Here is a 24,756-nt window from a genome sequence, read left to right as displayed (position 1 = left end):
TTCTGTCATGTTATCCATCTGGTAGTGTGAGATGGTGCTGCAGAGTTGTTTTCATTTGTATTTCTCTGATCAGTAATGTTAGAATATTTTTTTCACATGACTATTTGATAGCTTTAATTTTTTTCTTCTGAACACTGCCTTATTCATATCCTTTGACCCCTTATCAATTGACAAATAATATATATATATATATATATATATATTTATTTAATAGCCTTTTATTTACAGGATATATACATGGGTAACTTTACAGCATTAACAATTGCCAAACTTCTTGTTTCAATTTTTCACCTCTTACCCCCCCACCCCCTCCCCTAGATGACAGGATGACCAGTAGATGTTAAATATATTAAAATATAAATTAGATACACAATAAGTATACCTGACCAAAACGTTATTTTGCTGTACAAAAAGAATCAGACTTTGAAATATTGTACAATTAGCTTGTGAAGGAAATCAAAAATGCAGGTGGGCATAGATATAGGGATTTGGAAATTCAATGTAATGGTTTTAGTCATCTCCCAGAGTTCTTTTTCTGGGCATAGCTGGTTCAGTTCATTACTGCTCCATTAGAAATGATTTGGTTGATCTCGTTGCTGAGGATGGCCTGGTCCATCAGAACTGGTCATCATATAGTATTGTTGTTGAAGTATATAATGATCTCCTGGTCCTGCTTATTTCACTCAGCATCAGTTCGTGTAAGTCTCTCCAGGCCTTTCTGAAATTATCCTGTTGGTCATTTCTTACAGAACAGTAATATTCCATAATATTCATATACCACAATTTATTTAGCCATTCTCCAACTGATGGACATCCATTCAGTTTCCAGTTTTTAGCCACTACAAAGAGGGCTGCCACAAACATTCGTGCACATGCAGATCCCTTTCCCTTCTTTATAATCTCTTTGGGATATAATCCAGTAGTAACACTGCTGGATCAAAGGGTATGCACAGTTTGATAACTTTTTGAGCATAGTTCCAAACTACTCTCCAGAATGGTTGGATTCGTTCACAACTCCACCAACAATGCATCAATGTCCCAGTTTTCCCACATCCCCTCCAACAATCATCATTATTTTTCCTGTCATCTTAGCCAATCTGACAGGTGTGTAGTAGTATCTTAGAGTTGTCTTAATTTGCATTTCTCTGATTAATAATGACTTGGAGCATCTTTTCATATGACTAGAAATAGTTTCAATTTCTTCATCTGAGAATTGTCTGTTCATATCCTTTGACCATTTTTCAATTGGAGAATGGCTTGATTTTTTAAAATTAGAGTTAATTCTCTATATATTTTGGAAATGAGGCCTTTATCAGAACCTTTGACTGTAAAAATATTTTCCCAGTTTATTGCTTCCCTTCTAATCTTGTCTGCATTAGTTTTGTTTGTACAAAAACTTTTCAGTTTGGTATAATCGAAATTTTCTATTTTGTGATCAGTAATGATCTCCAGTTCTGCTTTGGTCATAAAGACCTTCCCCTTCCACAGGTCTGAGAGGTAAACTATCCTGTGTTCCTCTAATTTATTAATAATTTCATTCTTTATGCCTAGGTCATGAACCCATTTTGACCTTATCTTGGTGTACGGCGTTAAGTATGGATCAATGCCTAGTTTCTGCCATATTAGTTTCCAATTTTTCCCAGCAATTTTTATCAAACAGTAAGTTCTTATCCCAAAAGCTGGGATCTTTGGGTTTGTCAAAGACTAGGTTGCTATATTTGTTGATTGTTTTATCCCTTGAACCTAATCTATTCCACTGATCAACTAATCTATTCCTTAGCCAATACCAAATAGTTTTGGTAACTGCTGCTCTATAATATAATTTTAGATCTGGTACAGCTAAGCCACCTTCATTTGATTTTTTCATTAATTCCCTTGAAATTCTTGACCTTTTGTTTTCCATATGAACTTTGTTGTTATTTTTCTAGGTCATTAAAATAGTTTTTGGGACTCTGATTGGTATAGCGCTAAATAAATAGATTAGTTTAGGTAATATTGTCATCTTTATTATATTTGCTCGCCCTATCCAAGAGCATTTAATATTTTTCCAATTGGTTAGATCCGACTTAATTTGTGTGAAAAGTGGTCTGTAATTTTGCTCATAAAGTTTCTGATTTTCCCTTGGCAGATAGATTTCTAAATAAAATAATATATGTTTTTTATAAATTTAGTTCAATTTCTTATATATTTGAAAATGAGACCTTTAACAAAGAAACTTGTTAAATATTTCCCATTTCCTGTCTTCCTTCTGATTTTGAGTGCATTAATTTGTTTGTGAAAGTCTATTTATTGTTAAATATCTTTCTTTGATGTGTTTTCCAGGTAAGTTTAATATCAGATATCTCACCATCTTCTACTTTTTCAATCTTTATATTTTGTTTGAATATTTTTTACTATTTCATAGAACTATTGATTTATGATTGGTTTATTCTAATTTGGGAGGATTCTTACCCCTTTCTCTTGTAAGTTATTCAGTTTCTTTTCAGTTCTTTTCTTTAGAATTTTCATTTCTTTTTTATCTTTTTATTTCTTTGAGATATTTATATCATTCTTGTGGACAACCCATTTTTTAATTTGGCTCTCTGCTTATAGCTATCATAGTTTACACTAATGGATTTGAATCTGCAATAATTTTGATACTTTTCAGTGTTTTCTTTGATTTACCTGTATCTTCCATTTTGGTTCATAAATTGAAACTTTATCTCAGGGCCAGGCTCTCTGTCTCCTTCTGCACTTTTAGGTGAAGTGATTGGCACTGTGTGGTGTCTCTCTCTGGGTCACCTGGGTTTTTGTTCTTCTACTATTTGGAGCTAGTCCATTTGGGTCTTTGAGATTCTCAACTGGTGTTAGGAAGCCTTAAAGCCTTTGAGCCAGGGGATGTCTGGATCCGAGTGTTACTGTCATTTGCTAATTACTGGTTATTGTGTTGTTGCCTCCTGTCATTCTCCAAGGCTCCCAAGGATCCTATTCTCTGGCTATTTGGCCAACTTGAGACTTTCTCAGGAACTCTTTCTGCTTTCAGTCATTAACATTTTCTTCATAACTTTCTTAAGTCTAGAAACAATAAATCAAATCCTAATTTGTAACATTTGCTGATTTCTAAGGAGTGTATTCACATCAAGAAAAATTAATAATAGGTATGCACTGGCTCCAGAACAACACCTCTGACATGATCAGAGTGTGAGAGGGTGGGATGGATTCTTCTCAGAGAACACTTTCCTTAAAATCTTTAAGACTGAGTAGAACCAACCCACTCTATTCTCACTTTTCCTTTTTGCTGCACTTTGCATAAAAGAGATAAAACAAGAAGAAAAGAGGCATTCAGTCATCACAGTTCCCCCTTAGATTTAAAAGACCTACCTATACTCAGCAAGTTAATGAAGAAAGCTCAAGTCTTTTTACTCTTTTTTAACTTGTCAGTCAATTAGCAAGCATTTATTAAGTGTTTATTATTTGCCAGACAACGTACAAACTACTGGAGATCCAAAGACAAAAAACCCCCAAAGTCCATTCTAATAGTAAAATAACAATAGTTAATATTTAATGTTAGCTCACTATGTTCTGGGCAGACATGGTGTTAATCACTTTATAATTATTATCTTATTTGATTCTTACAATTTTGAGTTAAGAACTATTATGATTCCCATTTTATAGATGAGGAAACTAAGGCAAAGTGACTTGCCCAGGATCAAACAGCTAATATATATTTGAAGTGGGATTTGAACTCAGGTCTTCCTGAGGTTAAGTGCTCCAGGTCCTCCAAGATAGATGCTCTATTCACTGTACTATCTGGTTGCCCCCAAGAGAAGACTCAAATGGGTCTCAGATTCTTTAAGAACATAGCAGCTCCTAAATTTATTGTTTTGAGTTTTAAAAAACAGTTTATATATAACAGTGTGTGAGGCAAATTATGAAGATATTATCCTCATTTTATATTAGAGGAAACAAGGTAGGGGAGATTAAGCATTTGGTTCAGGATCATAAAGCTAAGAAATAGCCAAGTCAAAGGACTGGAAAGTAAGTAGTTGTCCATCAATTGGGGAATGGCTAAATAAGTAATTATTATGAAAATAATGAAATATTATTATTTTATAAGAAACAATGAGCAGAATGATTTCAGAAAAGCCTGGAAAGAGTTGAATGAACTGATGCTGTATGAAGTGAGAAAAATCAAAAGAACATTGTGCACAGCAACAGCAAGACTATGATCAACTATGATAGACTTAGCTCTTCTCAGCAATTCAGTGATCTAAGGCAATTCCAATAAATTTTGTATGGGAAATTTTATCTGCATCCAGCGAAAACTATAGGGACTGAATGAGGATTAAAGCGCACAATTTTTACCTTTTTTCCCCTCTTTTTTTTCTTTATTGGAGTTTATCCCTTTTGTTTTGATTTTTTGCTCCCAATTATGATTCATATGGGGATATGTAAAAAAATAAATGCACATTAAAAAAGAGACAAAAACAAAAAATTCATTGAAAACCCAGATAGTTTTACCATAAAAATGTAACAAATGCCATTTTTAGTTGATAGTTTAAGTGATTGCTATAATTCTGATAACATAAGCTCCTTGTTTAAAAAGAAGAAGAAGAAGAGGAAGAAGGGGAAGGAGGAAGAGGAAGAAAAGAAGAAGGAGGAGAGGAAGAAGAAGGAAGAGGAGAAGGAGAGGAAGGAGGAATAAGACGAGGAGGAGGAAGAGGAAGAGGAGGAGAAAAAGGAAGAAGAGGAAGAGGAGGAGGAGGAGGAGAAAAAAGAAGACAGAGACTCTCAGTCTCCTGATTCTTTTCCTCTGGTACCATTTTCCACTCAAATGGAAGGTAAAAGAAGAATGAGATGGAGAGGAGGAAGAAGAAATAGGGCTGGGATCCTTCAAGGCCTCAAAGCTTTAACCTCACCTCATCCCCAAAATCAGAGATAAAGCAGGGAGAAGAGACTCAGGATGAATGCTGTCTCAGGGCCAAGTCTTGCCACTGGTTTATGATCTTATGCCCCTGGGCCAACAGTGTGGGCCTGGCTGCCAGCCCACAATAGTTCACATAGCATTGGGAATTTCCACCCAGTCCCCTTGTTGGTGGTAAACTACACACACACACACACACACACACACACACACACACACACATTATGCTCCAACTCAGCTTTGTCTTAGATCTTACCATATACCAACCCTTCTCTCCCCAGGCCCATGCCCTCTCTCCCAGACTCCTCTCACAAATTCCACACTCTCCATCCACTCCTACCACAAACAAGTTTCCTCAGAAACTCTGAGCTCAGACCCTCTTCTTTAGACTTAGTCCAACCTCCCTAGAGACTCTGGAAAAACTAGGAAGGGTCACTGGCAGGCCTAAGACACAGTCTAGAAAAGGGGGGAAGGAGGAAAATAGAAGAACAATTACTAGAGAGGCCTTTGGAAAGTAATGGGGGAGAGATCCCCCTGCTTCACTAATGATGAGACTTGATCCAAGGCCATTTGCCTATCTCTGCTTCAAGAGTTTCCTGCTCTTTCACTGTACTGTACCATGTGCCATGAGTTTCCTGTTTTTCATATGATTAATTCATCAGTCTGTCAGCATCAATCTATCAATCTATTAATTTTCAATCCATCAGCCCATCACTATGTTAGTCAGTCCATCAGTCTGTCAGTTTGTCACCATATCATGATGTCTGTCTGACAAGCATAAATCTTCCTTGAGCACCTACAGTGCAGGGCCTGGGCTAGGGTAGGCTATGCTATGACCAAGATAGAGAAAATCATCAAACTCTCTTCATTCTGTCCATTGGTCCATTGGTCTGTCAGTAAATCATGATGTCTACCAGGAAAGCAGATGTATCTCCTGAGCACCTACTGCTGTACAGTCCTATATTATGTCACGTTATGAGAGAAACAGGGAAGATTAAACTATAGTCCCAAAGCTCAGAGATGTTAACCAATCAACAATTAAGCACCTCTCATATTCCATGCACTACACTAAACAACAAGGCTGCAAGGAGAAAAAGAAAATATCTTCTTTAGTGGAGGTCACACTTTTTTAGGGAAATAAAATGTACACTCAAGTCTGTGTGTGTGTGTGTGTGTGTGTGTGTGTGTGTGATGCCAAAGACACAGAAATGGAAGATGGAATGTCAAGTGTGAGGAAATTCAAGCTAAGTTTGTCAGAATTGAAGAATGTGTGAAGGTGAATAAATATATAATAAGACTGGAAAAGCAGTCTTGCCTTTCCAAAGATTGGGAAAATATCTAAATGTCAAGCAAAGTGGTTTGAACTAAACCCTAGAGACTATTAAATACCACTGGTGTTTCTTAAGCAGGAAATTGACATGGCCAGACCCAAGTTTTGGAGACAAAATTAATAATATTATATACATATTATTATGTATATTATATATAAAATATAACATTTTATAACACTTCAAAGCTTGTGAAGTATATTACATATTAATTTGGCAGCTGTTTGGAGGATGGATTGGACAGGAAAAAAGATGTTATTGCAAGAGTCCAGAGAAGAGGTGATGAAAACCTAAGCTTAAGGAGTTAATTGTGTGAGTGGAGAAAAGAAGATGGAAGTGAGAGATGTTCTGGAAATACTAATGACATGATATGGCTACTGATTGAATAAAATGAGTGATGAGAGTGAGAAAATGAGGATTATTCTGAGGTTGTGAACTTGGGCAAATAAAAGGATAAGGAAGCTCAAGAGAAGGAGAGAAATTAGAAAGAAGGGTGGATTTAGGGAATGAAATAGAAATTTTGGATATGTTGAATTTGAGGTGCCTACAGAACATCTAGTTCTAAATCATGAGGGCCTAAGGCTTTGGAAGTTGAATAGGGCTAAATATTTAGATCTAAGACATCTTTGGAGAAATTATAATTGTACCTTGAAACTGATGAGGACATAATAAATTAGTTTTGGGAGAGGGGCCAGTACAGAGCAGTAGGTTATTTCTACAGTAAGGAAATGAAACATAAGTCTAGCAAAGAAGATCAAGGAGAATCCAGATGGAGCCAAGGAGTAATATGAGGACCCAGTATGGGATAGAGTGAGATAGGAGCCTAAGAGACTCTTTTCCTAGTGAGAGGTATAAAGGCTCCAAAGTCTGAGTTTCTGAGGGAAGGTTTCTTCTGTCTTAGAAGATCTTAGAAGGAGGATCTACTTTCTGGCTATGAGGATAAACTATGGCTTCTAGCAAGAGATGACCTCTGAGCTAGGCCTAAAAGACAACTAGAATTCAGATAGTGGAAAAGGAGGGGTGTAAGAAAGGATCCCAGGAAGAAGGGACTAATTAGGACAAATAACAGCGATAAATCCCATTTCCATATTAATCTAAGGTTAATAAGGCATTTTCTTCTTAGGTTTGAAGTTTAGCTCTTATAGGTAGGATGTGTAATTATTATCATCATTTAATAGTCAAGGAAACTCCATCTCAAATCAAGATGATTTTTGTCCACAATCCCACAACTAGTTAAATGTTGCTTTCCAATCAGCACTCAACTCTAGATTGCTGATTGCTAATCAGGCCAGACTGCTTCAGTACTTTGGTCAGTCTGGCTAAAGAAAGAATCGAATAAACCTGAGGAAGAAGCATGAGCTGGTTGACTAGAAGAGTGAGGTGATGTTTGATGGGGAGGCAGTTTGATGGGGAGCTTCCCTAAGGTGAAGCTTGCTTTGGATTTCAGCCTAAAAGCAACAAGAAGCTAGTGAAGATTGACATGTTAGGCTTCATAAAGATAGTACTGGCAGCTGATTTCTTTACCTTTGCCAAATCTACTTCATGTCTGGTCTCCTAATTTCTGTGGCTCAAGGAGCTATTATGGGCTCTTTTCTGCTCTTTCCCTATATCCCTAATCTTGGTGATTCCATCCATGTAGTCAGTTTATATCTCTGTAAGGATGACTTCCAACTTCATGTGGTCTTTCTCCTAAGCTCCACCCCTACATCATCAATTGCCTATTGAGCATCTCCAACTTGGATGTCCTAGAAGCACATTAAATTTAATATGTCCAAAATGAAATTCATTCTCTTCCATACCCTCTTCCTCATTATACAGTACTTCCCTTTTTTTTTTTTTCCCTTTTTCTTTAAAGTTAATACCTTCCTTCCAGTTTCTATCCTGTACCTTTACCACCAAACTCCCATATCCAACCAGTTGCCTACTCTTGTCAATTCTGCCTCCAAAACATCTCTAACATCTATTTCCTAAATACTCATATAGGTCACCACCTCAGCTCAGGCACTCATTACCTCTCAGTTTGAGTATTGACACAGATAGCTAGCTAATTGGATTCTCAGCTTTTAGGCTTTCTCTAATAAACTCTTCTTCTCTTTTACAGAATAACCAAAATAAGCTTACCAACACATAGATCTGATCTTATCCCTTCTTGTGATAATTTTGTGAATAATAATTCATCCTGCATTTTTGAAAAGGACCAGTGATATCATAAGTGATGTCTTGATTTGTGTATGAACCCCAAATGGGGTCAAAAAGAATCAGACATGATTGAACAATCACATATTGTCACTAACCGTCTTCTCAAACTCTACTTTATACCTCCAGCCTCCCTTTGTAGATCTATTTCATATTGCTCCCCATGAGATCCTCTATGACTTGAGTCAAAATGACTTTTTCCTGGAATTCAGCTTTCCACTGGCCACCTCAATTTTCTGCTTGCTTCCACCTCTGAGAATCTCTATCCTCCTTCAAGATTCAGCTCCCCTTCCCCCTACTTTGGTAAACCTTTCTGATCTCTTTTCTCATTAGTGTTGTCTCTCTCCTCAATTCCTCTCCTTCTCTCCTCCTCATTCATATTTATAGATATTTTACACATTCCATCCCCCAATAGAATGTAAGTTCCTTAACAACAGACACTATTTATCTTGTCCCTGGTTCTTCAGGGCTTAGCATAATGCCTCACACATAGTAGGCACTTAATAAAAGCTTATTAGAAAGGATTGGGTTAAATTAATTGGAGAAAGGAGAGACTAGAGACAGAGAGAAACCAGTCTGCTATAATATTCTTGCTTAAAAGGGCTGAGGCCTGCTCTGAAATGCTTGGGACTTTCCACTTTTCCTGAGTCAACAATTTTGTGGGTTTGGAACAGAGTTCAGGATACTAATAGTTGCAGGGTTGGGCTGATGGCATTCTCTCCCCTTTCAACAACAGCCCTGCCCCTTAGGGTGGTGCATATTAATAGAAAGCATTTATCCTTATTAATCAGAGCTACTGCCAGAGCTAGATCTGGCGTGACTATACTGGACTTTTAGAAGCCCCCAGCTACACAGGTATAGGGGAGGGGCAGGATCAATAATGCCTTACCCTCTAAGGTTTTTCAACAATGAGTTCCAGCTACAAGTTCTCTTCCTGTTCTGAGACACAAGACATGGGACATAGTCTGCCCTTCACTCTCCTGCCAACAATAAAAGTCTCAGTGCAGGAGGATGGCATTTGGGAGAAAGGGAAGTCACAGATGAATACAGGGAGTATGGGATTTATGGGATCATAGGATTTAAGACTAAAACATTTCTTTGAAAATATAGGTATTTATCATAGGATTTAGAGCTAAAAGGTTTCTTTGAAAATGTAGATACTTATCAGATTGCTAATTTGACAGAAAAGAAAACTGATAAGCGTCAAGAGAAGAAGTGGGAAAACTGGGACGCCAATGCATTGTTGCTAGATTTGTGAGCTTATCAACCATTCTGAAGAGCAATTTGGAACTGTGTTCAAAGGGCCATAAAACTGTGCATACCCAATGCATATCTAGCAATATCACTACTGGGTCTGTATATCAATGAAATCAAAGAAAAAGGAAAAATTGACATATAAATATATATATATGCATATATATATATACAAAAATATGTATAGTAGGTCTTTTTGTGGTGTCAGAGAATAAAAAATTGAGAGATTGCTCATCAATTGGAGAATGGCTGAACAAGTTGTGGCATATGATTGGAAAGAAATAATATTGTGATATTTTAAAAAATGGTGCAGGACGGTTTTGGAAAAAAACCTGGAGAGATTTATATGAGTTGATATAGACTGAAGTAAGCAAAACCAAGAGCACATTGTACACTGTAACAGCAATATTATGTAATGATCCATTGTAAATGACTTAGCTATTCTCAGCAATACAAAAGGACAGTTTCAAAGCATTCACAATGAAATATGCTATCCACCTCCAAAAAAAGAATTGATAAAGTCTGACTACAGCCCCAGCCTACTATTTTCATTTTCTTTTCTCTGTTTCTCTGTCTCTGTCTCTGTTTCTCTCTGTGTCTGTGTCTCTCTGTCTTTATCTCTGTCTCTATCTCTCTCTTCTGTCTCTGTCTCTGTTCTTCTGTCTCTTTCTGTCTTTGTGTCTCTGTCTCTGTGTCTGTCTCTCTGTGTGTGTCTGTCTCTGTCTCTGTTTCTCTGTCTCTTTTTCTTGAAATTTCTTCCACAAAATGACTAAGATAGAAATGTTTTAATATTTTACTTGATTGCACATGTATAATCTATATCAGACTGCTTGCCATCTCAGGAAAGGGGAGAAGGGAGGCAGGAAGGGACAGAATTTGGAAGTTAAAACTCCTTCTGGCCTCCTAGCCTTTGCTTTAGCTAGATTCGGGGACAGACAGAGAACTGGACCCTAAGAGGGATAGTTATGTCAGTTGACATTGATCAAAGGGGGCTTTCATTAGAGGGTTCTAGGTCTGTCAAGTTGTTTATCACTTTTTACCAATAACTTGGCTGTAGGCACAGATATCATGGGCTACATTTAACAGATTAACAAAAGATACAAAGCTGAGATGGAGAGAAAAAAAGAAGCATTTTAAAGTACCTACTATATGTCAGACGCTATGCTAAGTGTCTCATTTAATCCTCACAAGAATCCTGGGAAGTAGGTGTTTTTGTTATCCTCATTTTACAGTTGAACAAACTGAGTTTAAGTGACTTGCTCAGAATTATATAGCTAGTAAATGTTCAAGGCTAGATTATGAACTCAGATTTTCCTGACTTCAGGACCAGTGTTCTATCCACCATGCCTCCTTAGCTTCAGGATTCAAAAGGAATCTCAACAGGTAAGAATAATGTATCTAACCTAATGAAATTAAATCTGACAAGAACAAATGCAAATACCTACATGGCTTTCCAGAAAATCAGCTGATGGATCAATGAGATAGAGAAGGTGTAGTGAGGGAACGATTTGTTTGAAAAAGCAAGGGATTACTGATTGAGTGAAATAAACAGATTCAAAAGAAATACATCTGCTTACTTCACTCTGTGTCAGTTCATGTAAGTCCCTCCAGGTTTTTCTGAAAACAACCTGCTTACCATTTTAAAATATAACAATACAGCTACAACATGTAAGTAAAAATAGCACCCAAAAGAGCTTTGAGTTAAGTGGGAAAAATCATCATGGAGAACAGATAATGAAACAGACATCTCTTTCTTAGAAGCAGGGAAGCCAAAGAGATAACTCTAGTTATATCTAGTTCTGATCTATCAGAATTGTGTGCCCTTTCAGATTCAATCACTTCTTCTTTCTATTTAATTTGTTGTTGTTGTTGTTAGAAGGGAACAAAGGTTATTATACCAGGTTGAAGGAGGTTGGCAGATAGGAGTAGTATATCTTTAAATGACAGTGATATAAAAATGAGATGTCAATAAAATTTATTTTAAGGGAAAAAGAAGGCTAGAAGTCTTAGTCAATTCTTTTCATTCAATTAATGACTTGAAAGAGCAGCAAAAAATCTGACCTATTCTTGGACTGGCAGCATTAAGAGACACGTGATGTGCCCAAAAGGGAGATGACAGTTCTCTTATTTTCTATCTCTTAGCAGTTTTGTATTCAGTTGTGTACTTCACACTTGAGGGAAGACGTCAGAATGTCCAAAAGAGGGAGGGCAGAAAGGCAAAGAGATTGAAGACCATACCAAGGGCATGGGTCTTTGGACCAAAGTTAATGCTGGAATTTGTTTGTTTGATTATATGTATTTGTAACAGGGGGTTTATGTTTCTTGCTTTCTCAATGGGAGGAGGAGAAAGAAGTGGGAGGCAAAGAATGTAGACAGAAAATAAAAGAAAAGAAAATTTTTAAAAATTAGTTGAAGGAACTAGGGAATATTTAGCTTGGGGGAGAGAAAGAATTAGAGGAATATGATGGATGTCTTCAAGTGTTTGAAAGGCTATCATGTAGTAATAATAATAATATATAATGATATAGCACTTCAATGTTTGCAAAGCACTTTATATATGTTACCTCATTTGACATCAACAACTTCATAAGGTTATTGTTGTTCAGTTGTTTCAGCAATGTTCGATTCTTTGTGATCTCATTTTGAGATTTTCTTAGCAAAGATACTGGCGTGGTTTGCCATTTCATTCTCAAACTCATTTTACAGATGAGGAAACTGAGGTAAATAAGATTAGGTGATTTGCCCAGGGTCATCCAGCTAGTTAGTGTTTGAAGACAGGTTTGAACTTATGAAGATGAGTCTTCCTGATTCTATAACCAGTGCCCTATCTTCTAACTGCCCCAACTATGTTTCTCTCATTATCCCTATTTTACAGAGGATGAAATTGAGAAAAAGATTAGATGACATATCCAGGGATACACAGCTAGTAAGTGAATGATGTAGGGTTTGGAGTCTAGTTTTCTGGACCACAAATCCTGTGTTTAGTCCACTGCACCACCTAGCTACCTTGTTAGTAGAAGGATTAGATTTGTTGTGCTTGGCCATAAGGAAAAATCTAACAATAATGGGAGCAAGTTGAAGGAATATAGATTTATTTTCCTTGTAAGGAAAAAGAGAAATTCCAAAGCAGAATGGCTGCTTTTTTCCTTTGGAAGGATTCTTGCTCAAGCACAGGTTGCATTGGATCACCTTTGTGGTCTCTTTCAAGCCTAAGATTCTATGCCATTTCCTAAATTGGGAATACTTTTCCTTACTCTATTCCCAATTCTTAATTCCCTGTTAGAACCTTATTGCATCCTTTTTTTTTTTTTTTTTCATGAAGTTGTCTCTGACTGTTTCAGCCTTCCAGGGATCTCTCTTGTCTCAGAACTTTTGTAGTTGTGATTATTGAAACTCTGCAGCTAAAAACTTGATTGCCCAAGAGCTGTCTTTTTCTCTTATTAGAATTAAAGACTTCAGAGATCATCTAATAGGATCATAGATTTGGAGCTGGAAGAGATCCAAGATTAGCTAATCTGTTTTGAGCTAAACTCAACTCAGCTCAGTCTCCTGTCTATTTAGGTTTGATGATGGAATTAAATAAAACACCTGCAAGTCATTCAACAGTAAATGAAAAGAAAGCTATTTAGCTATAGCAAGGGACAGTTATTCAACAAGGATAATATGAGTGGATTCAGCTGAATGAACTCCCCTTTGTTTCGAGTTGCCCATGATGGTCTGCCAGCCAAGCATCAGAGAGATTGACTGCAGTTTTTTGTGACTGTATTGCACTCAGGTGGCAAGTACAGTGATACCAATGGCCCAAGTCTTCAGACATTCTGAGCTAATGAATCCTTGAAGATGCTCTCAATATCTTTTAAAGAAAAATTAACCTAACTTGCATAGATAATAAGGGAGTGAGGATGGAATGGGTAAGGAAGGAAGAATGTTTAGATATTATTCCTACCACATCGTTTATTTTATGGATGAAGAAATTGCCCCCAAATATTAAATAACTTACTTAAGGTCACATAGGCGGCAGCGAGAAGTACGGCCACAATTCAAACCGCGTCCTCTAACTCCAAATCCACTGCTACTTCTTTTAAATATATATATATATATTTTCAAAATCATGAACTTTACAGGCATGAATATTTCAACATATAGAGAACAGAAAAGAATTATCTATGAATTATCTATTAGGATTCTATTACATAGAGTTTTTAAAGTATATTTTAAACTTATCACAATATAATAAAACTACCATGCTCGTCTCTATCTCCTGAACTTCCTTCTGTTCTCTCACAAGTATTTTAAAAATTTACTTATCTAATATTTTTCCCCAGTTACATTTGAAACAAAATGTTTTTACACTTCTTTTTAAAATTTTTGAATTTTAGGTTCTCTCCCTTAGTCCCACTCACAATGAATAAACCAGCAAGTCTTTTATTTAACATTTTAAAAATATCTGATTCTTTCTATTACAGTTTCCTTTGTATCCCTTGTCTCTTACACTATGCTTAGATCAAGAAAAAAGAGTCCAGGTTTCCATTTTCCTAACTCCACATTTGAGCTAGTGCAGGGCTGGACACACAATGGGATTAGTGTCTGAATCCCTGTGTTCCTTCTCTGTATCTCAGTTACTTTCCTCTGGGAAAAAATGATCCTAACCTTTTTTGGTTCCATACTCCTTGGCTTTCAATAAATTTTCACATGTTTTCTATTCAATATGAAATAAATTCTAGAACTTATACATAGGCATATTAGAAGCTAAATGGAGTGATTTTTCATAAAGAAAACTGGCACATAAGTTTTTTAGGTATCATAACATTGTAAAAATGTTTTATTAGAATAGTTTTTAAAAATAAGTGAAATGAGGTTCTATATTATTCTCAATTATCTACATGGTGCAGTGGTTAGATGCTTGACTTAAAATTAGGAAGACCTGAATTTAAATTTTGCCTCAGATATTCTTACTATATGGCCTTGAGCAAAGTCACTTAAATTCCTGCAATCTCAGTTTCCTCATCTGTAGGAAACTCAGCCAAAACTTTAAACACTGTATAAATGTTAGCTGTGTGTGACTTTTGAAAGAGATACCAGCAAATTATGTTCAGCCTCCATTTTGTTTCCTGTCTTCTCTTTGAATGAGAACAAGACTGAGAATCCCGATTCACAGAATTAAGTTGTTTTCAATGAAATTAAAGCCTTGAGCACATTTCATAAGATATGGGGTATGATTCTCCAAGGATACATCAAAAATTTCGTAATTTTGATGATGGGAAATCAGTTTGGAGTTTCAAAATATTGCAGAGATTAAATGCTGTTGTTGTTATTGATTTTTTCCTAGCTCATTATGAAAAGGATTTTTGTATCCAAACCTCATTCATTTGGTCCTGTTCAGTAAGAATTTTCCTTCATCCATTTTCAGGTATCCTTTTCCTCCCGAAAAGGGAAAACATGGTGACCCTTCCCCCTCGCTGTTTTCTCTCCATTCCAATTTTTTTCACTAACTGCTTTTTGGAATATTGAACAAAATTCCAAATATAGGGCATATATCTGTATATACATACATACACGTGTATATATAGAATCATATGTTTATTTATCAAAAATTTCCTGTATTCCCCTATCAAGTTTTTTGTATTCTCCAACACCTATCCCTCAGACATACTCTAGGTTGGGAACCCTAACTAAATAGTCTCTCAATTGCTGTCTAGTTCTTCCAGTCTGTGAGCTACGATCACTTCCAGCTCTAATTGCAATGATATTATGATCCTTCCAGTTCAGAGCTAAGATTCTGCCCTCTTACCCCAAAAAGTGCTTGTGGCCTCTGGCCCCTGCTGAGTCCAAAGGTGATAACACCTCCTCCTGGGCCAGCCGACCTTTCCTCTCTTGTCCAGAATGAAATAAGTTCAGTCTCAGCCATGTCCTGAGCCAGGGAGGAGCCCTTGCGGGAGCAGCTGCTTTGTCACTCAAGGTAGGGTGGTTGCAAAGAGTATCTGTGTAGCCCTGGCCTTTGTCTTGAACAGGGCGTGCTGAGAATGGGAGAGGGACTCAAAAGACATTAGAGTTGGAAGGAATTTAGGAGAGAATATTGGATATAAAACATCAAAGTTGTTTCAGTATGTGCATTTGGGTGGGAAGAGGAGAGAGGTAGAAGAGAGAATCTTCAGCTGGAAGGATCTTATCCTTCCAGTCTAGGGTGACTGAGGTATCTTAAACTGTAGTCTATGAATTTGCTTTCTTAAAAAAGTCAAATATTTTGATATTTTTGTTTTAATATAATTGGTCTTCTATATATTTTACTATATACATTTAAAAGCACTATCTTGAGAAAAGGTCCATATACTTCACCAAACTGCAAAAAGGTCCAATGCCACAAAAAAGGTTAAGGACCTCTTTTCCAACTCCCTTATATTACAGAGGCCCAGGAAGAATAAATGGCTTTTATTTCATTTTTCCTAATAAGCTTTTGACTGGTTTATTATCTTTAATTTTTATTAACTTATTTTAATTTTTCTAACTTAAATATTTAAAATGATATTTTCAAGCATAGAGAAGAGCACAAAAAATAATTCTACATGAAAATCTGAATCTCCATTTCATACTTTTTTTTTATTTTTAAAAAGTGTAAATTTTTTAAAAGCTATTTTTTTTTTAAAAAAAGAAAGAAGTATACATATATTGGATGTAAGAAAAAAGTGTAAAATAAATTCTATCAATTATGGAAAAGGAAGTGCTCTTCTAGGAGTTGGGTAAATGACATCTGGTTTCTGTCTTTAGAGAGTTCAATCTAGTAGAGTAAACAAGATATATACATGGATCTCACAAAGTACTGTTTTGAAACTGCATTTATCAAATGATCAGGCAATATATATATATATATATATATATATATATATGTGACATTTATGAAACCCTCATAAAGTTTGCTCAAGCATAATATCTTAACAGTTAGGTAGACCTGGAATCAGGAAGAACTGAGTTCATGTTACTAGCTGTGTGATTCTGGTCTAGTCAGTTCATCTTGGTCTCAATTTCCCAGGATCTGTTAAATGAAAATAATAGTAGCTCCTATCTCATAGTTTGTTGTGAAGATCAAATGAGATAATAAATGTAAAGTGCTTATCACATGCCCTGGCATATAGTAGGCACTATGTAAATGTTGATTATTTGTATTATTATTATTTTTTAAGCCCCACATCCCTTACAAGGTAGATATTATAGATATTTTTATTCTTATTTTTAGATGATGAAACTGAGGATCAAGGAGACTTGAGGGACTTGCCTGCTGTGATATAGCTTTTGTTAGAGGCAGGATTTGAACCCAAAATAGTGCTCTGTTCACTCCACCATTGTGTAGCATAGCTAGCTTCGCAGCTGCCTCTCTGGTTTCCTATCCCCTTCCCAGTCTACTAGACTTTGAGTTCCATGAGAACAGGAATGATAGCTTATCTAAAATGGCACCAGACAGGATTGTGAATAGACTAGAAGCTTAATAAATATTTGTTGTATCATTAAAAAAAAAAAAAAAAAAAACTAGAACATGACAAGAGAAATGTAGACATCACGGAGATCACTTCCAAATCGGGATGGATCCGGTCAGCTGCTTGGATATGGTATCAATTGAACTGGATCTTAAGTGCTCTCTGGTAGTAAATGGGCTGTCCTTAATTTTAGCCAAATTCTCCCATTTTTGTGGAGACAAGAGAATGGGTGGATCAGAGAGGCTGTCAGGTATAGGGGGAAAGATCAATGGATTTGGAGTGAAAAGACTCAGATTTGATTCCTGAATTTGTGGCTTATTTAATGCATGATCTTAGATTTTTTTTTTTTTTTTGGTTGTGTCAGACTCTTTGTGATCCCATTTAGGGTTTTCTTGGCAAAGATACAGCGATAGTTTGCTATTTCTTTCTCCATTTCATTTTACAGGTGGGGAAACTGGGGCAAACAGGGTTAAGTGACTTTTTGAGTCACACTAATGACTAATTAGTGTGACAAATGATCACACCCAGCTGTCTTTGTAACTTTGGATACAGACTTCTTTCCCCTCTCTGAGTCTCACTTTTCTCTTCTGTAAAATGAGGTATTTGGGCTAAATGTTCTTTTAAACTCTAACTCTAAATGCTACCACCCTCTGACTTTTCCAGTTCTGTTTGTAAGATCCCGCGAAGGGATGGAGGTCCCTAACTGAGAGATGTGTGTTGTTCTGCTACTGTTGTCTTAGTTATTCTGTTGCACTCATTTTCTTTCTTTCTTTTTTTTTTTTTTTTTTTTTTTGTTTTTGTTATCAGGCAATAAACATTTATTAGGTGCCTGCCTTATGCTAAGCACAGTGCTAAGGACTGGCGATACAAAGAAAGTCAAACAGTCCTAGTGTTGAGGTTCAAAGGAGAATCCCAGAAGGTTGGGGTTCCAGAATGGTGTCATGAGGTATCTCAAAAGAACTTGCAGGCTCGAGCAAAGTCCATTATAATTATAACACCAATTGAAGTAGGCTAAGGTTCCAAAAGAATTCAGCAAAGAACCAGGAGTAAGAAGATAAATTTATAGGAAAAAGGCAAAGAGATCAGATGTTTCATGTCACTGATATGTTGCATTCATTTTTCATGAGATAATAGTAACTGAAGGGCAACTAGATGATGCAGTGAATAGAGTGTTGGAAGTCAGGAAGGCCTGATTTCAAAATCAGCCTTCAGATACTTATTAGCTGTGTGATCCTGAGCAAGTCCCTTAATCTCTGGAAAGGAAATGGCAAACTACTCCAGGATCTTTGCCAAGAAAACCCCAGATAGGGTCAAGAAGAGTCAGACATGACTGAACAATAAGAGGAGCAATCCAGGCAAGACAGCCAAGAAAGCTAACATGATCCTAGATTGCATTAAGAAAGCAGAGTGCCCAGATGGAGGACATTGATATCCCCTGTACTCTGACATGTCAGATCACATGGAATATTGTATTGAATTCTGTGTGCCGTCATTTAGGAAGGACTTTGATAAACATAAGTATGTTTGGTGGAGAGTGACGAGAACAGGGCAAGCCCTGGAGATTAGGCTATATGTGAGGACTGGATCTAGGAATGGTTAGTCTGCAGAAGACAAGATTTAAGGGGACATCAAATGCTTACTCGCTGTATGACCTTAGAAGACTCATTGTACCTTTATGGACCTCAATTTCTTCATTTGTAAAATAAAGAGATGCCTCAATGGTTTCCAATATCCCTCCCCACTCTAAATTTATGTCCTTTGCATATTATGAAGGGCTGCTATATGAAAGAAGGATGCAATTTATTCAAGTTGGCTTCCAGAAATAACTAGAAATAATAGTTGGGGGTGAGGTGGGGAAAATCAAAAAATATATAAATTTGTGAGGAAATAATTACAAATGTCCAAAAGGATAATGGACTGACCCAAAACTAGAGGTCTTCAAACAGGAGTGGGTTATGATTTATGGAGGCTATTGTAAAGAGATATTGTAAAGACTAGATGCCCAGTTAGGTTCCTTCAGGCTTTGAAATTCTGGGACTTCATATAACAAGCATAGGGTAAGGAGGAAAATCCCTATTTAGCGATTAGGAGGCAGAGTATATGGCTCTGGGCCTAGTAGCTGATATCTGTGGCCTTGGACAAATCAGTCCTCCTCTCTGAAAAATCCTCAGATTTCTTACTTGCAAACTGATAGGAATGTTTGTACTTTTTATCTCATGGGGTTGGCGAAAAAAAAAAACACTTTAAACTTTAAAATACTGTGTAAACATAGCCTGCTGTCATTACTCCAGCTTCCTCAAATTGTGGGCCCCTTGAGAGCTATCCCCAGCACAAGCCAGGCTTTAGAAGGCTTGGCCTCTACTTAGAAATATGGTTTATGAGCCTCCCTCCCCATGCTTCCTTGCTAGACCAACTAGAGGACACACTAGTTAAAAGCAAAAATTAAATAGCATTACAAAATAAATGACAAGGGAAAATTCTCCCATACCCACAGGGTTATAGGGGAAGCTCTAGACTTCCATGTCACTGGATTGGGAGAGAAAACATGTGGGTAATGTGTATGGCTAGGAAATGTGTAGGGGAAAACATGGAGAAGAAGAACACATGACGTCAGGGAAAAAGCTTTTTGGCTGGGACTCCTCTCCATTTGGGGCCCTGACACTGATGCTTGCTGCTACAAACCTGTGGGTTTTTTTGTCCTTGGAATATTAACAGAGGACCAGAGAAGGGAAGAGAGGAAGAAGGACATGTGTGAGGGAAGCCAGGCTCCTTCCCCTTCCAAGCTTACCTGGGAGAGTAGGGGGAGATGATGGGAAGGATAGAGAAGATGCAGCAAGATCTAAAATGGAGTGGTTGTCCAGCTGGACTTGGGCAAATAATTTGTTTCTCTGGGCAGCTGGTTTCCCATATACAAAATGAAGGGGTTTCGCTACACCAAGAGTTCTTACCCTGGGACTCATGGATGCCTGTGTGGTCTGAGGATAACCAGATAGGAAAAAAAAATTCCATTTTAAAAAACTAATCTCTATTTGAAATTTACAAGTACCTTCATTTATTTAAAAGGATCAGGGGGCAGCTAGATGGACAATGGACAGAGCTTCAGCCCTGGAGTCAGGAGGATCTGAATTCAAAACTGGACTCAGATACTAAATACTTTCTAGTTATGTGGCGACCCTGGACAAGTCACTTAACTCCAATTGCCTCTCAAAAAAAAAAGAAAAAAAAAAAAAAAGGATCATAGTGGTTCCCTGAGAAGGAGTCCACTAACTTGACCGGACTACCAAAGGGGTGCATGATGCAAAAGAATGCTAAGTATCCCTGCACTAGACAATCTATAGGCCCTTTCTAATTCTTAGGCTCACTTAGTATGGGAAAAAGTATTACGTTTTGTGGTATAGGAGACAGAACTCCAAATCTGGAGTCAGGAGGATCTGAGTTCAAATTCAGCTTCTGACACTAATTGCCTGGACAAGGCAGTTAAACTATTTGCCTCAGTTTCCTCATCTGCAAAGTGGAGATCCAAAGTAAAGTAGGAACACCTATCTTCCAACATTGTTGGAAGGATCAAATGAGATAATAATTGTAAAGCACTTATCACAGAGTCTGGCCCAGAGCAGGTATTTTATAAAATTAGTAATTTATTATTATATCATATAGTCCAAACCTCTCATTTTATAGATAAGAAAGCTAAAGCCCAGAAAGACACAATTATTTGCCAAGGTAGTAAATAGCTCTAACTTCATCCTAGTTTCATATCGACTAGGTTTGAGGATTGTTGCTGGTTTGAGGCAGGAGAAGGCAGGAAGAGTCTGAGTAACTTGATCAGTTCCCTGAAGCTTTGGTCACCCAAAGCCATGACTATGCATAATATTGCTAAACCATGGAACTGATATCAGTCGTGAGAAGGGCAGGAAACCACTGGGAGAATAAGAAAGAGACTCTGGAGTTCTTGCCTGCATTTTTCCCCTTTTCCCCTCCTGTCTAGTCAGAAAGGAGACTTCAGCATTATCTTATCTCCTAGAAAGAGAATACTTAGATCCATCTTCCCTCCTACAGGTTATGGTCAGGAAACTTAAGCAGTCCCTGGAAATTCTAACCTTTAACAATCCTTGTCTTGGTCAGGCTCTAAGTTCTTTTTTGGGAAAGCCCAGGTTGGCTCTTCGATCTTTCCCAAATTATCCTTAAGGCTGAGTTTGTTCCTTCTTTGTCCCCTCTAGACCATGAGATTCAAGAAGGGCCTGTATCTTTTCCTCTTATTTTTAATGCCTATAAAGCTCTAGAAGCTATGTAAGTCAGTATGTTCTTCTTGTCTTTCCCATACTATAGAATATATAATATCAGCATGAAAAAGTACTTAAAACATACTGTTTCACAAAGACATGGGAGTATATACTTTTAATCATTATTAGGAGGGAAACTGAGGCTAACACATCTCCTGGGTTCAGGAGTTCTAAACTATAGTAGGCTAAGCTATGGGACTGCACTAAGATTATGGGAGGTGGGGCTCAGGTTAGAAACAGAACTAGTCTAATGGAATTGGAAAAGGAAGGAAGGAAGGAAAGAAGGCAGAAAAGAATGAGCAAACAAAAAAGAGAGAGAGAGAGAGAGAGAGAGAGAGAGAAGGGTTAAGAAGGGAGGGAAGAAAGAAAGGAAGGAAGATGATTTTCAGACTTGGAAAAGACTTTCTCATCTCAAATCAGAGGTAGATAGAGCACTGGCCCTAAAGTCAGGAGGACCTGAATTCAAATTATCCTCATATACTTAATATTTATTAGCTACGTGATTTTGGGCAAGTCACTTAACCCTGATTGCCTCTCTTTTTAAAAATATATTTTTGACAAATGTATTCCAATATAATTGGTTTTCTTTGTAATTTTATGTATTTTGCTTTGTGCATTTAAAAAATAATGTTTTAAGAAAGGGTCCAAAGGCTCCACCAGATTGCCAAAGATGTCCATGACACAAAATAGATTAAGAACCCCAGATCTAATTCAGTCTCCTCATTTTACAGGTGGAGAAACTGGGATCAAAAGAAGTGAAGTGATTTTTCCAATGTCATATGGCTAGGGGAATGGGGGTTTGACAAAGGATAGAATATAGAAAGACCCATCTTTCACCTGCTTAATTGGGGTCCTACTCACTGAACCAGGGTTGTATCTCCTCATTTTGGGGACTGCCCACGCCCTGGGAACAAAGAGAAAGAATATATTTCCCTTTGCCCCTGGCTTTCCTATCCCCAAATATTTAAGCAGGGGCCATCCACATTCATGTTAAATATAGACATAGCTAGCATACAACTCTATTCTTCCCTCCTTTCCTTTTCCCTTCCCCTCATGTCCAACTCAGATAAGCCATGCCTTTGTGCTGGGTTACTTTATACAGGAAATCTTTCTGGTTTTCTACTTATAGACTGGTCGATGATCTCCCTTCTGAGCCTGAGACTTCTCTGCCTCCTCCCGGTAAGCTAGGACCTTGTTCCCTGCCCCTTGTCCAGGCCAGCCTGCCATCCAGAGCACCTACTCATATCAACCTGGCACCTGAACCTCATCCTTCATCCCAGGGTGTAGCCCTCTGTAGAACCTTAAAATCAATTTCTCTTTGGGAGAAATGACTCTGCCCATCTTCCCTGAAATTTGTGGCAGGAAGATATATAGAGAGGGGAGTTACCAAAACTTCTTCCTAAGAAGCCCGTAATTTGTCTCCGTCTTCTCCAATGCTTTTCTCTCTGAAATTTTGTCCTTGTCTCAGAGCTGCACAAGAAATTGGCCTATTAGGGGCTGGCAGGAGCAATCAGTGTCTGAGGCAGAAAACCTACTTGTGTGTCCAGCCTCCCAGAGGAGGCTGTTTGTTGGGAGCATAAAGGGAGATGACTGGGAATGGAAAAACCACATGGGATGAGGAGGCTTTCTCCTTTTTCCTTTGGGTTCCTGTTTGAGGGTGCCAAGAGTAAGTATTATAGCATAATTTTAAAAAATGCATCTCTGGGAGCCAGGATATATGCCTGCCAGTCCTGACTCTTCCTTCCAGTAACTTGCTTTGTAATTTTATAGGTATCTCTGAGTCTGAGTTTCTTCAGCTATTCTTATAGGAGATGATTCTTAATGTTGATTTGTTTTAACATTTTAACACCTTTTTAAACCATTTTCCCCCTTTTCTGTATATTCTCTGTTTGTCAACAACCTTCTAAAATGTAGCATCTGAGAAATTTGATAACAAATATTTATTAAGTAAGGGTCTGTCCTAGGTGATGGGGATATGAAGAAGAAAACCAAATGTCTCTTCTTTTAAGGAGCTTACAGTCTACTACTCTGGAGGCAATACTTTTTAGAAAAGAAATCCTCAGGGTAAGAGTATCTGAGGATTAGCTCCCTAAATGCTAGTATTCTATGACATTATTAGCCATGGCTAGATTAATTGGGGAATAATGAATGGTATCTCTTGGGCTCTTCTCTTTGTTCTCAGACTCCTTTGAGGCTCCAGAACATCTCTGTTAAGCATGACGGACCAGAAGCAGCAGCAGAGGAGTTCCCCCCACAAGGATTCTCTGACCCAGAGCCAAGAGCCAGAGACTGATGACTCTTCCAGCTTGAGTCCCAGAAAGGGAAAGAATGGCTCTCTGAGAATTGGAAGTTTCAAGAAGACCTTCTCATGGAAGAACAAAGTGAATATGGCATCTGGTGACCACGTGGTAGAGGAGAAGCCCATCCGTGGGAGCTTAAATTTGTTCCTCAGCTCCTTCCAAAAGGTGGAGGAGAAAGAGGAAGACAAATCTAAGAAGTCATCTCAACAGGTATCCCCTGAAAGGGAGCCTCTGGAGGAGGAGTCTGAAGCAGGTGAGGGCAGCAATTAAGTCTGACATGAACAAGGCTTTGAGAGCTGACAAGTTCAAATCATGAAATTATACATCCATTACATATCTGCGTAACATTTTACAGTATATAAGGCACTTCAAAAATAAATCTTTATATACTATGAAATTTTACATACAAGGTATTTTATGATTTATGAATGTTTTTACAAAAGATTTTTAGCTTATTAAATACTTATGGTTTGAAGATGCTTTGCCACTTATAAAGTGTTTTATAGTTTACCAAACAATTCATTGTTTGCAAGCACTTTATAGTTTGCACAACTTTTACCAGTTAGCCTGCTTTGTACAATTTACTGGATTTCACAGTAAACACTTTACTATTTGCAGTTTGAGGTGCATCACAATTTATGGATCATTTTTCATTTTAAAAGATATTATTTATATTTTGTTCTTAAATGTTTACAATGGGATTTGGAGTTTATAAATTATTTACAATTTATAAAGCATTTTACAGGTTATAAAATGTTTTCTGATCTATTATGTCATTGGATTCCCTTAATACTCTCCCCTTAGTGAGGGCATGTCATTGCCCTTGAAATTTTCCCCATTAAGGGCTTTTGGAGTTAAAAAAAAAAAAGCCACTTAGTTCTAATTAGTTTAACTGAGACAGTATAGAAATATAACAGGACTTCTGATTTCACTAATCTAGGGAATTCTTAAGACTAGGAAATTCCTTCTGTCAGTACAGGTCAGCATCTTTTCGGTTTATCTTAAAGACTACACTGCCTTGAGCCC

The 24,756-nt window shown here is 37.3% G+C and overlaps 1 protein-coding gene across 2 annotated transcripts in view; it reads left to right on the top strand.

Annotated features, from left to right (window-relative positions):
• The first annotated feature begins 22,532 nt into the window (after window positions 1-22,532).
• EXOC3L4 (exocyst complex component 3 like 4) overlaps window positions 22,533-24,756 on the top strand; it is a 52,993-nt gene continuing 50,769 nt past the window's right edge. Inside the window, exons 1-2 of one of the 2 annotated variants that reach the window (XM_031953202.1) lie at window positions 22,533-22,609; window positions 23,613-23,983. In XM_031953202.1, coding sequence (XP_031809062.1) covers window positions 23,647-23,983 — 337 coding nt within the window. In that variant the 5' untranslated portion in view covers window positions 22,533-22,609; window positions 23,613-23,646. Of the gene's footprint in view, window positions 22,610-23,612; window positions 23,984-24,756 lie in introns of those variants that run through there. The other variant, XM_031953203.1, reaches the window with a different exon arrangement.

This window comes from Sarcophilus harrisii, chromosome 2 (assembly GCF_902635505.1).
Source record: "Sarcophilus harrisii chromosome 2, mSarHar1.11, whole genome shotgun sequence".
NCBI lineage: Eukaryota > Metazoa > Chordata > Mammalia > Dasyuromorphia > Dasyuridae > Sarcophilus > Sarcophilus harrisii.
The sequence above is the reverse complement of the archived record's forward strand: the minus strand, read 5'-3'. Positions and strand labels throughout refer to the sequence as shown.